At 35.3% G+C, this 12,899-nt stretch overlaps 1 protein-coding gene across 1 annotated transcript in view; it reads right to left on the bottom strand.

Moving 5' to 3' along the window:
- The window catches only part of DOCK9 (dedicator of cytokinesis 9), a 110,886-nt gene that overhangs the window by 50,848 nt on the left and 47,139 nt on the right, over window positions 1-12,899 (bottom strand). Inside the window, exons 24-30 of the mRNA XM_082484944.1 lie at window positions 11,450-11,565; window positions 11,246-11,315; window positions 10,983-11,108; window positions 10,782-10,853; window positions 4,465-4,611; window positions 3,688-3,771; window positions 2,946-3,057 (exon numbers count right to left, since the gene is read on the bottom strand). Of these exons, the coding sequence (XP_082341070.1) occupies window positions 2,946-3,057; window positions 3,688-3,771; window positions 4,465-4,611; window positions 10,782-10,853; window positions 10,983-11,108; window positions 11,246-11,315; window positions 11,450-11,565 (727 nt within the window). The remainder of the gene's footprint in view (window positions 1-2,945; window positions 3,058-3,687; window positions 3,772-4,464; window positions 4,612-10,781; window positions 10,854-10,982; window positions 11,109-11,245; window positions 11,316-11,449; window positions 11,566-12,899) is intronic.

The following is a 12,899-nucleotide window of genomic DNA, read 5'->3' as shown; positions in this document are numbered from 1 at the left end:
AGCTAACTGTAAATATGTATACTAAGCCCCATATAGATTATAGGTATTATATAGACACATACACACAAACCCAGCATATCTGACACAGCAAAGTCAAACTGCTCCCCTTTAAAAGTATTTTTTGTGTAATAAAATAATCCAGTTCGTTTATGTACTGAATATGACAGCTGAAGAGAAACTTTAGCCTGAAGATCTTATTTATTAGAATATATATATGTGTAAAATTTCAGCTGAGGTGTTCAGGAGTTTCTCATATTCACTGTCATAGTTTAATACAGTAATCAAGAAACAGATGCTAATCTCAAAGCACTTAAATTTTTCAAAGGGCTCTCCCGGTACGAGAGACCATTAAGTCAGAAAGAAACACAGAAAAAACAGCACGGATGTTCTACAGCCCTTCTTGTAACTCACTTAAGAGCCAACCACGTCACCCTAGATCTCTTTTGCTTGATATGGCAAAACAGAGCCAGAAACACTTCTGATAAAGGTCGTCTTTCCTGGCCAAGCTCCTAGTTCACCAGGGAGCACCATTTTACACTGTTCTTTATTGTGTAATCAGAAACACTATTTTCTCTAATTTTGCTCTTTTCTTAGGCCCCCTAAACAAACAATTCATAGTCCCTTTTCTACGGAAATATTTATGCAGTGTTATTATCCAAGACACTCATGAAGGCTGAAAAAGCCAAAGACAGAAAAAAGTTCTATACAGCCATCCATCTCTTAGTCCCAAATCTTGTTCTATCACCTTGATGAAAGCTTTATTTAGTTATACTCAACTTTACTTAGCCAACAGAGTCCACTAAATAAATATTTCAGAAAAAACTAGGCTAAACTACGAAAATATAGATGGTTTACTTGTTACTTGTCAAAGCAACTTCCTCACCTCTGCTTATTGATGTCTGCTACAGTTCAGTGCCTGGAAGAAATTAATAATGTCTTCACAGCCACGAATGCAATGGCTAACATACTATTTTTCTGGCACAAGGCTAGATGTATCAGGAGTCCAGCTGGGCTAAATAGAGCATTCATGACTGAGCTCCAGTGCAAAAGAAAAAAAAAAAGCACACGAGGGAGGAAAAACAAGCAACAAAATAGGAATATAGAAGCATTGATCAAGTATGCACAGATAGTGCCAGGAAAGCCAAAGCTCAGCTATGGCTGAAACTGGTAATGGACATCAATGGCAACAAGAACGGCTTCTATCACTGCATTAGCATTAAAACCCTGAATAAGGAAACCATGGGATATTTGCTGAATCGCAACTGTGATTTAGGGACAGTGGACTTGGGTAAGGCTGAAGTACTCCATACACTTGTTACCTTATCCTTCTCTGCTATGGTTCCCAAGCCTTAAGAGTCTAGAGACTAGCTTCAAGAAAGAGAGTTATCAGTAGTGGATGAGGATCAGGTCAGGGATCTCCCAAGAGACCTTCAGCCATGCAAATCCACAGCACCAGGTGAGATGCTGAGAGAGATAGCTGATATCATTGGAAGATGACTCACTATCACCTTTGTTACGCCATGGTGATCAGGGGTTTTCCATAATTGGAACCTTGCAATGACTGAAGGCAGACATTGCACACATCTCCAAAAACGGGCAAAAATAATCCAGTTAACTACAGGTGTTGCTTTGGTCCTTGGAAAAGTCATAGAACAAGTCCTCTTGGAAGCCATTTTTCAGCAAGTGAAGAGAAGTGTGACCAGGAATGGTCAGGATAGATTTACCCAGGATAAACCATGCTCGATTGACATGTCTTCTACAATGAACTTACTAGATCTGTGGATAAGGGGAGAACATCAGATGTCCACATGGTCATTGTATCCAAACCGAGACATTACAGCCTAAGTGAATAGATACCTAAATGTGCGAACAAAGTAAGATCAATTGGCTCAAGGTTGATGGTTAATGGTTTGTACTCTGCTTGGAGACCAGCAACAAGAGGAGTTTTCCAGGGTCTATCCTACTTAATAATACTTCATCAATGACCTGAAAGAGGAGATGGAGTGCACCCTCATCAAGTTTGTGGATGGGGTACAGTCCATATGCTCAAGGGCAGAGCTGCATTTGAGAAGAATCTGGATTCTACAGGAATGGGTCAACAGAAACGTTAACTGAATTCAACAAGGACAAATGCAAAATTCTGCACCTGGGATGGATGAACTTCCTGCAATGGTACCAGCTGTGGAATGCCTTAGCTTGGGAGCACCTCTGCTGAAAAACACCTAGGGATCCAGGTGGACAGTATTTTCAACAGGAGTTAGCAAAGCATTCTGGCAACAATGAAGGCTAACAGCGTACTGGGCTGTATCAACAGGATGATAGCCAGTTTATCAAGGGAAGTGTTTATTCCCCTTTACTTGGCATTTGTTATTTGCTGTGTGTAGTATTTGGGCCTTCTAGTACAAGAAAGGTCTTAACTTCAGTGAGACCAGAGAAGGACCACCAAGGTAGTTAGAGGGCTGGAGCTCATGCCCTGTCAGGAGAAACTGAGCTTGTTCCATCTGGAGAAGGGAAGGCTTGAGGTGACCTGAGCAGGAGGTTGGACTACAGACCTGCTGAAGTCCCTTTTAACCTTAATGGGTATATGAAAAAAAGTAAAAAGTACACCAAACCTCACACTGCGCACCAGAGTGTTGCAGGCTTCTGCAGCTAGTGAATTAAAAGCTAACTCATGAAAAAATGCAAACTTGATAATCATAGCAGGAAAAGGAGGCAGAGTCAAGGATGTAGTTTACCATATCTTTCAATGACTAGATATTTTGGATAGATTACTCCGCTGCCTAAACTATTCTTTAATGTTTAAATGAAAGGATTACAACTTTAGGCTTCCATCTAACACTTTTGAGGTTTCCATCTCATAGTTTTGAGGTTACACAGTCTACACACGTAATAATAAAAAGGTGACATCTAACAAATATACCATAGACTTCTTTGGAAGAATTTACCTTGGTATCTCTGAACTCTGCCTTTTCCAAATGGCATTGGTAGATTCAAAGGTATGTAGTGCTCATGATTACAGACTACACGAAGAAATTCAAATTTGAATTCGAAAAGAGTCTGCAAAAATAATTTAAAAGTATAAATTAAACAACTGGTGCAGAGATTTGAATAACACATTAAAAGCAGCTTTCTAACACAAAAGGGTGATTTCTCTCACTCTTGCAGTGTGAGGGATATAGACTTGTCAAAGTTCCATATGGCAGTGTAATTCCAGCATAACTCATACTTGATAACTGGTTGTAGTTCTATTTACTGTTCCCATTGTCTAAATTGATTTAAATTTACTAGCATATTACGTATTGATGTAAGAAAAGTTTGGACCCACAGAAGAAATTCTTTGGACATCTGGTACATGCGTTCACCATCACAGTAAATGTACAGAAGCTCATCAGATATCAACTCTTCCAACTTTAACCCTTCTCACATTCAGGCTTAAAATTTCTGTTGGTGTTGCACCCCCAACCCCTACCACTTTCACAATACACACACTCTACGGTGATAAAGTTGCACCTGAAGATGGGAATCAAAATATGAAAAAGTGACTTGATGGGGAAAAAATGCCCCAGGCACAGCGCAGGGAGTTTGAGCGTAACTGGGAAGAAGTCTGAGGAATTAATGCAGGACTTTATCCACATGCATCAAGAAGAGGCAGCTCCTAAAAATAGTTTGTTTAAAAACACTGAGTACCTTCGGATCTCCTGGGGCAAAGCAGCTGATGTAGTTATTGATTTGCTTGAAAACAAAGCCTCTATCCATAAAAGTAAAACACCTCTGGGGAAAACAAGCAAAACCAAGATAGAAATGATTTAGTACTGTCTCAGTGCTCAGTAATTATATTTCTGTATTTAACAAGTTTATTTTCCAAACACATTATTGATATTTCAATTTGAATATAAAAACCAGTAAAACAACCAGACTAAATACACGAATACCAGATTTTCCCTTAGAGTGCAGAATGTAAACAAATTGTAAGTAAAAAGCAGTTTGAAGAGAACTCTGTCTTGACAGAAATGAAAATGACATGCCACTAGCAGCTTTATCTACCATTTTATTTCCCATCCTTTTTTCTCCCTACTGGATATTATTGGCTAAAAAAGGAAAGACGCTGAAAGTCTGTCTACATAACATTCACGCAAATAAAACACTACTCAAGGTATGAAGCTGTTGTAGAATTAGAAGGTAACCTAGATAATATTTTTAAAGGAAAAAAATAGAAAATTCAAAATACATTTTGGATAAAACATAAATACATTAACAAAATATCAAACTTTTGAACAGATGTCTTCTCTATTACAGAAAACAAATTATACTTCAATGCATTTTACCTTGGACATAGAATTATACCTAAAAAGCATTATGCATATTCAGTTTTATATGAATTGGCTTTAACATTCTTTAAAATCCATGAAGAAGCAGAAATATTTAAAAAAATAACCACAGAGACCAAGTCACTTGTGTACCTACTTTTATAAAGGCAGCAAGGCTATGGTTTGCATTTTTTGAAGCCTCTGGATTGTCTCTGTACTTCTGAGTGATGTGTGGCATCAGCATATTAACAACTGTTTCAACTGCATGGTGAAAGGAAGCGGAAAATCTCTGGTTTCGCAACAGCTAGAAACAAATTCAGATACAATATTTAATATAGTTTATAACACCAAAACAGATCAGAAAACTTACTTTAGATTAAGATATAGATAACCTGGCAGGAAAAGGGGAGACAAAGAAAGCTTTCAAATTTTCTTATTTGTCAATTATAGCAACATTTTCTTTTAATTCAAGATTTTCCTGAACTTTCTAAACTGAGGAGGAAAAAAGAGCATTTGGTTAAAAGAGGATACTATAACATGCACTAACATCTGTTATTAAAATTCAAGCAAGGCCATCTTTGATGACAAAACACATATATAAAAGTTTGTGAGTGTAAAGCGTTAATATTTTTCTATACTACAATAAACTTGATGACAGAAGCCAAGGATAAAAGAGAATCTTTTCATTTTATCTATCTTCCTTTGCAAAGTAGACACCAGCTGCTTCACATATAGTAACTGCATTATCAGACTCTCTTTTCTGTCTTGAAAAAAAAAACCCAGTTTTTGCTGGTCTGCAACAATATTTTAGTAACTCCTCTGCCGTTTTCCATTGTGGAAATTCTCATCCACGCTTCTTTCTTTCTCTTGCTCATCAGTGACTTCAAATCTCAGCTCTTCCAGACTTCATGTTTTTTAAGTTTCCACAATCAGAACAGTTTTCCCTTGCTTTTAGCTAGTTTGCCAAGTTAGCTTAAAAGATTTCCTCTACGTTCACAATTTCCTCCTTTCCACTCACCATCTATACTATCTTCATCAATGATTTTGTACATTCTGACCCATATTGTTCAGTAAGTTCTCTTCAGCTTTTTGGCATGCAGAGCCTCTTTTATTTTCATACATCTTACAATCTTTAATAAAGACTCTGTCTTTTGTCTGAAGGGACTTAATGACGGGTGGTGTGAGGCTGAAGAAGTTGTTGACAAAAACTGTTTCAACTGTACAGTCATTATGTCTTTTCTTTCTGAAAACTGAAATCAGTGCTCTCAATACTTTTTTATTTAAATAAGTTTTTGAACTATACTGAATGCAACATTCCAGAACAAGTCATTAGCAAGGCCCTGCAGAAATCAATGACTACACAATTTGCTCCCTTTGTGTTTGAACTGTGCTCCAAAGTTTTTAGTTCTGTTTTTTAAAAAAATAGGTATCGAGGTTGAAAAAGACCCCTGTATAAATATCAACATTACTCATTCATGAAATAACAATTAAAAATTCTGTTGGTGGGTATGCCAGTCAGTTATATATTCCTGTTACATCTTGTTACATATTCTTGTAACAGTCTTTGTTTGACAGTTATTAAATATTTTAAAAAACACTACAAAATTTTTCTACAGAAATAGTTTTGCTGCACTGAGAAAGGCCTTTGTTTATCAGATCTCATAAGTAGGAAATATCTGAATGCATATTCCATTCATTACCCAGTAAGAAAGAAAAAAGGTAGCAAAATAATTTATTTGATATCTAAGGGGCTTGTAAATCAAGAAGTGATGATCAGGAATAAGGATATATGCAAACAAGAGGTGAGTTCTGGTCCTTTTTCTTTCACATCACAGGGAAGATGACAATGGGGTTAGTTCTAGAAGTGGAAACATCTTTTTTAACTTGAAATGTGGAGACAACAACAAAAATCTGTCATAAGAAGTCACTCCGGTAGTTTATAAACTATGAACCTTACGTCATGATATTGCAGGGGAAGAATAAGAACAGCAGTTCAAGGTGATATAGAGGAAAGTACTAGAATCTAAAGGTGCGTGTACAAATAATTTCTTTCCTTTGTACAATTGAACAGTTCATATTTGGGGGTTGCATTTGAAGATACTATTAAAAAGAAACAAAATATTATCCTGAAATAAATAAGTTTCCTACACAACTAGTATACCTAGCATGCAGAACTCTCTATTGAGTGGGACATCAATAGAAGCCAGACACATATTTTTCAGTATCAAGCTTAGGGGTTTGGGGGTGGGTTTTTTCGGGTTTGGGTTTGTGGTTTGGGTTTTTTTTTTTTCCTCTTTAGGTAGAATTACTGCATGCTTCTACACCTGTAAGTCCTATGAAAAACATGGCAACATTTTGGTAGTTTCAGTGCTGCATAAGAAAGTCTCTGCATGAACTGTTATCATCTTAGAAAGATTTATGGCCACAGAACTTATTAAGACTATAAAAAACCCTCACTGTGTAGCATAGGTAGAACATATCATTAAAATGAAATTATGTATTTTTTTAAGCCTACTTAAAGAATTTTGTAGGGCAGAAAGATTACTTAAAATGAACAAGATTTTTTCAGAATGTATATTATCATACAAAACCATGTAATAGACAAAATTTGATGCAACAAGTTGATGTAAAGTATCACTTAAAGAAAGCTCATAATTCCTAGACCAATCTTCAGAAATATAAACACACACTGAATTGTCTCCTGTCTACATCTTTTGGTGCATTTTAATGAAAATCCTAAGCTTACTCATAACAACCCTTAGAAATCGATCTCAGAAGACCACAGTTCATACAGCATGTAATTTACAGCATATAGTAAATCACAAAATGAATTGCTGTACTGCAAACCTGAGGCCATTAGGTCTCAGCTACTGGTTGTTACTACTAAAAAAAAAGGACAATAATCAGTGCCTTCTCTTATAGTTACTTAAGTCACTTAGACATCTAAGAGATGGAGGACTTTCTGAGTAATAGTTATGCCTACCTCACTTAACACTGTATTTCCATAACACGAGTTAATCAAATCAGTCTCAGGTATCTGTAACTGACACGTTATTCCTTTAATAACTTTGTTTTCCCTAAAATGAGAGTCTTATTAAATTGAATTTGTACTTCAGATGTATATGCCAGTGCTCTCCAAACATAATTTATTACTAGGATTACAGACACGTTAGGCTTTGAGGAAATGAGTCAGTACAGCACTTGTGAAGGAAAGAAATAATAATAATTTTTTTTTTTAAATAGTCAATAACTAGTAGTAGTGTGAATGGTAGAATACCATACTATACAAGAAATGCAGATTACATGGGAAAGGATACTGAAAACATGGACACTGGCTGAGTCATTCTGAAAAGTAAATTGCATTTGTTTTTTGTTTGTTTATACAGATTCCTGCTTTAAAAAAAGATGACATTCTACTGTACTTATTTTATCCACCATCTGATCTCAATTTAAAAATGTAATCCCTATTGTAAGGAAGTTATAATTAAATTAAGGAAATGGGTTTGCATGACAGCAAGTTAGTGGTTTCTTTGAAGATTTTTTTTAAACCAATATGCTGTTTCCAAACTTGTGAGGATTTCTGTAGGTTTGTTAAAATCAGGAAAAACTACATAAACTTTGTTTTGCCCAGCAAAAACAGGATGTTGTTGTTTTTCAGAGTATCACCTACCAAATCCAATAGAAAACATCCTCAAGCTATACAAGTTTCACACACACCATGTTTTGAAAATGTTGCCCAGATGCATCACATTCTGTAATTAGAAAAACTGTATGTTCTCACACAGCTGAATACTGCAAAATACTGTACTGTCAGATAAGTACCAAAAGCAACAAAAATTATTTCAGTTTTTTCAATATAATTTTTAAATCCTAAAATTTGAATTAAATTCTAGAAGTTTCTAGAAAATTTCAGCTTTTTCAGTGTTTTCTGCTTTATAAGGTTATACTTTCATTTCAGTTGAATTAATTAAATTAATACAATTAATTTAACTGATTATAATAAGTTCAAAATAGTGGGGTGAAATAAGAAATACTCCATTCACAGAGTGGAAAGAGGCAAAAATTTCTTCAACAAACATGGAAATATAAGTTTACAGATCATGAATTGTTTCAACAGATACTATGAAACAGAAAAAAAAGTGAAGAACAGAAAAAAGTCCATCTGAATATTTTTCTCACTTGGGTTTGCATTAACAGTATTTCTATTGATTAGTGGTAGAAAAAGTTTTAAGTCTTTTCTTTTTGCTATAAATTTTGAGGAATTCCCACACAGCTGATCAGTTAACATGAGCAAGAAGTTTGACATCTTAAATGTGAAAGGATGCACTGCACTACATGCACAGCAAACCCTTTATGCATATATTTGCATTCTAAAAACTCCTAAACAAATGGTATCTGTCAGAGTTCCCTAGACAGCTTAAGAAGGCAGTGATAAAACTCGCCCTCTTTCACTCTTCAGAAGATACTTAAATCTGTAGTACTTGTACCTCTGCCCGGGCCCTCAAAGTAAAGACCCATTTCTAGATTAAACAGAGCACAAATACCTGTATTAGAGTGTGTCAGGTTGGCTTTGCACAAAAGACGTCTTTTCTGACAAAAATTGTCTAACCTGTTTTTAAAAAAAATCTCCCAATAAAGGTTCCAGAATTTCCAGAACCACTATGCCAATTCAAAGCTGAGAGTTTATTTAAAAAACAAAAATTATTTCATCCTTTCTTTCTAGTAACAGAAAGGAGATCACTCTCTTCTTCACGACGTTTTAAATGGAGACAACTCCTTTTCCTTATGTAAAAATGCAACACAGCAGCTAGAATCTCATGACACTACAAGCAAAAATCTGAGGTCCTCTTCAAGGACCTCTTCAAATAACAGGGTGAAATCAGATATTCTTTGCAGGTTTCATCTACTCATAGAAACCGAAAGTCAGAATGAAATACAGCTGGGCAGACTGAGGTGGGGGGAAGTTAAGCTTAAAACACACAACCGATTTTGCTACTAACTGAGGAGTCTCACAAACTGACTGAGATCCTGCATTCTAAAGCAGTGGGAAAAAGTTATGCACATCATAGATTTTTCTCCTTATTTAATTCAGATTGTTAAAAAAAAAAGTTAAAAATCCCTTTATTTCTACAAAGGGTGTAATGCTGAAACCTGGTATCCTTACTGTGTGATGTATTTCACTAGAATGAATAGTTCAACTTGAATCCAGAAATCATGCTCTTCCTCTCTATTATTATGCTATTCCACAAATTATGTATCAGTAATAAGTGCTAAAGGGAGTCCAGTTGAATACTGTATTAAGGCAGATTTTTTTTTATTTACTACTAGATGACAGTCAGTCTGGTGGTATGCTTTACTTCTTCTAACTAGAAGTAAACCAGTAACATGAACAGGAAAACATTTTTATTCTGTATTAGTATTCTAAGACAAAGTGATGGTTACTAGGATTTGGACATCGAATATGTTACTTTACAGGATATCTAATGATGAAAAATTCATTTGACCAATTATCACATGGAGTTCACATGCTTCTTAAATGAAAAATGAATCAATAACCTCTTTAAAAATGAAATCTATTAGAAAATTCCAGACACTTAAAGCAAGTTGAACTGGGACTCAAACTCTACTGATCATACCACAGCAAACTAGTATTAAGTGTAGCACTCTCAAGCTTTTTCCCCCCGATCATTGTCCCAACAATTATTTCCCCCCTTACCCCCTCATGTACTTCAGACTTCCAGTTATGTTCTAAATACCCAGTGAAAATACTGATAAAGATTTAAGATCAGCTTTGGTACGTTACTCAGCTGGGCCTATTTTGTATACTTGAAACTTTACTTTCAAGACTTGCTTTAATAGAGGAGTAAGTAAACTAAAAAGCTGTAACTGATGTAAGAAAAACACTGCTTATAGACCAAGCTGGTAGAAAAATACTTGTTTCTAAAATTTTAGCGTTCTCCTTCCAGCATAGGAAATAACACATAATTAAATATTGATACTTCTTATTGCATACAGAAGGACTGTAAACCACATGATTCACTGTTCTGAGAGTAATTTTATATCACAGCTACTGTACTGCTCAGGAAAAAGCCCACATATTTTTGGATAGTACTTACATCAAAGTCTACAGTGATATGTATTGCTTCCAGCTTCATTGTACCAGAAATATTAAGAAATCTTAATAAAGAATCTGATGATTTACACAGACTGCTCTACTGTATGGGTTTCAAGGGTTTTCTATCCTTTTATAATAATGTTGAATCTAACCCTGCAGTTTTTTCTATTATTTTAATTGATTTCTCCTGCTGCTTTGCTTTGTCCCCTCCCTTTCTTACAAGTTATTGTATACAAATCATAACCATGTATATATAAACCTTTTTCTTCTAATATGCAGTAAAAATATGTGATTGGAGAAAGAAGAGACTACATAAATTCTCTTTAGAATAACATATTTTTTTTCAAAAGTTGACATACCTTTACTTTAGAGTTTTCTATCAAATGCTGAGCCATTGATTTTATCAGAACTTCAAAGAAAAACCATGAATACTGTGGAGAAAATAAAATGTTTTGTAAAATTGCCACATGCAGTCAACAACTATTTCAATATAGTTAGTTCCTATTCTTCAGTTATGACCAGATAAGAACATATAGTAAAAAGTATAGTTCAATGTATACCTTAAGCAGCTTGTTGCTTGTTAGAAAGTCAGCAGATGGCTTTAAAATTGTTGTCATGGATTTTGTCAGTTCTTCATGTACTGTCTTATATTCAGAAGCAACATAGGGTTCTGCTTTATAAGCATACTTGGGGAGAAGAACCAGAAAATAACATGAAACCATGACATAATATGAAACAATTGAATTTTAACAGATGCAACTAAATTTAAATATACTCTTTTTAAATAAATAAAAGATGAAACATTTAATTTACTTTTACCTACCTTGACATAGGACCTCAGGTAGCTATCCAAGCCTTCTTCATGACACTGAGCAACAATATGGATAATAACCCTAAACAGAAGACAGAAACCAAGTAAGCCTACAAAGAAAGCTATGATTGCAACAGCAAAAATGCTACTCAGTTACAGATTTATGTGATAATCCAGTGGTCACTTAAATTCTTTGAAGCACTTAAAATTCTTTACCTTGTCACATTGACTGCAACTTCCTCTTGAGTTGCTCTAGTGAGAACTCTAAACAACTGATTCAGAACAGTTGGCAGGAAAGCTATCATCACATGGCCTTCCATAGCATGAAGGCTCTAAAAGAAAGCAGTAATACTGTCACTCTCTTGAAACAACAGCATTTAAATCATAAGTTCTGAAAAAATACAACAACTTTAATACAAGTCTTCTTCCAAAAATACATGCTGCTTCCACTATTTGGTGTTAAGTAGCTGAAATACAATTGCAGAGAAAGCAACTGAGAATAGTTTCCAACATAAATGCTTGGCAAGTATTTTCTACATTTAGGTAAATTATGGATAAAACTTAGACTTTGTTAAAAGGATTTTAGAAGTAGTTACTTGGACTTTTCCATTCAAATGCATACTAGGTAATGCTTCAATGAAAAGATGACCTGTGTATAGCACAGCAAGCTGACACTGACACTCTGGTTTACTTTGCTATTTTGTCTACTAATGCCAACATTTAGCAAACAGGACTTCCAAAAAAACATACAGATTGTTTACCTGTGATAAGTGCAATACTAGTTATACTAGTTACTGCAAAACAATAAACTAATACATTAAAAAAACAGAACAAACTAAAATCCTTAACTACCTAATGCTGGAAATTGGAGACAGTGAATTACTAACCACTCAACTTCTTCATGATATGCCTTTGCATTCCATGACATGCAAAAGATATTACAGGTGTAACCACCCTGACATAAAGGTAGTGTATGGCATTTCATCCTACATTGTTTTATGCCACAAAATTCCCTGGAGTTAAAGGGAGTTTAACAAAAAAAAAAAAAAAAAGAAGAGTGTATTTGCTGGATATGCATACAGATAACACATTGCAAACATTTCCATTCAGTGTTAAGTAGCTGCCATGGCTTTGAATGTTCGCCTGTACACACATTCACACTATTCAGGACTCAAAACAGTCTTCCTCCTTCCTACATGATTTTTCTTGGAAACAGCAGTCATACACTACAGCATCTTTTCTGTAATATCAGTGCATTGGGTAAACGTGCAAATGGAATTTTAGATCACACTTTTGTCCAGGATGCAGATGTTTTCTGGTAAAGGTGGTGTTTTAAGCAGGACTCTGAAGTGACTCATAACCCAATTTCTGATGCCTTTGAGCACTCAATTACACTTAAGACTGCCAGAAGTAGCTGTGCCCTTTAATCTCTCAGGTAGGTAGCTAACTACAAGCAGATACCTCAACTTATGAGATACTAAGTGATATTTGGGCTCATGAAACACAACGGAGAGCACACAAATATCTCGAGTCAGGGGAGTCTCAGAAAACCTTTAATTAGAAGTGTCAGATGGTGCTTACACAAAACCCAGGTAGGCAGAGCAAGAGCAGATAGAGCAGAGAACAGAAGAACACTTGTCAGGTTCAGTAACTGAAGCTACTCTGC

Source organism: Vanellus vanellus (genome assembly GCF_965231255.1).
Source record: "Vanellus vanellus genome assembly, chromosome: 1".
Lineage (NCBI taxonomy): Eukaryota > Metazoa > Chordata > Aves > Charadriiformes > Charadriidae > Vanellus > Vanellus vanellus.
The sequence above is the reverse complement of the archived record's forward strand: the minus strand, read 5'-3'. Positions and strand labels throughout refer to the sequence as shown.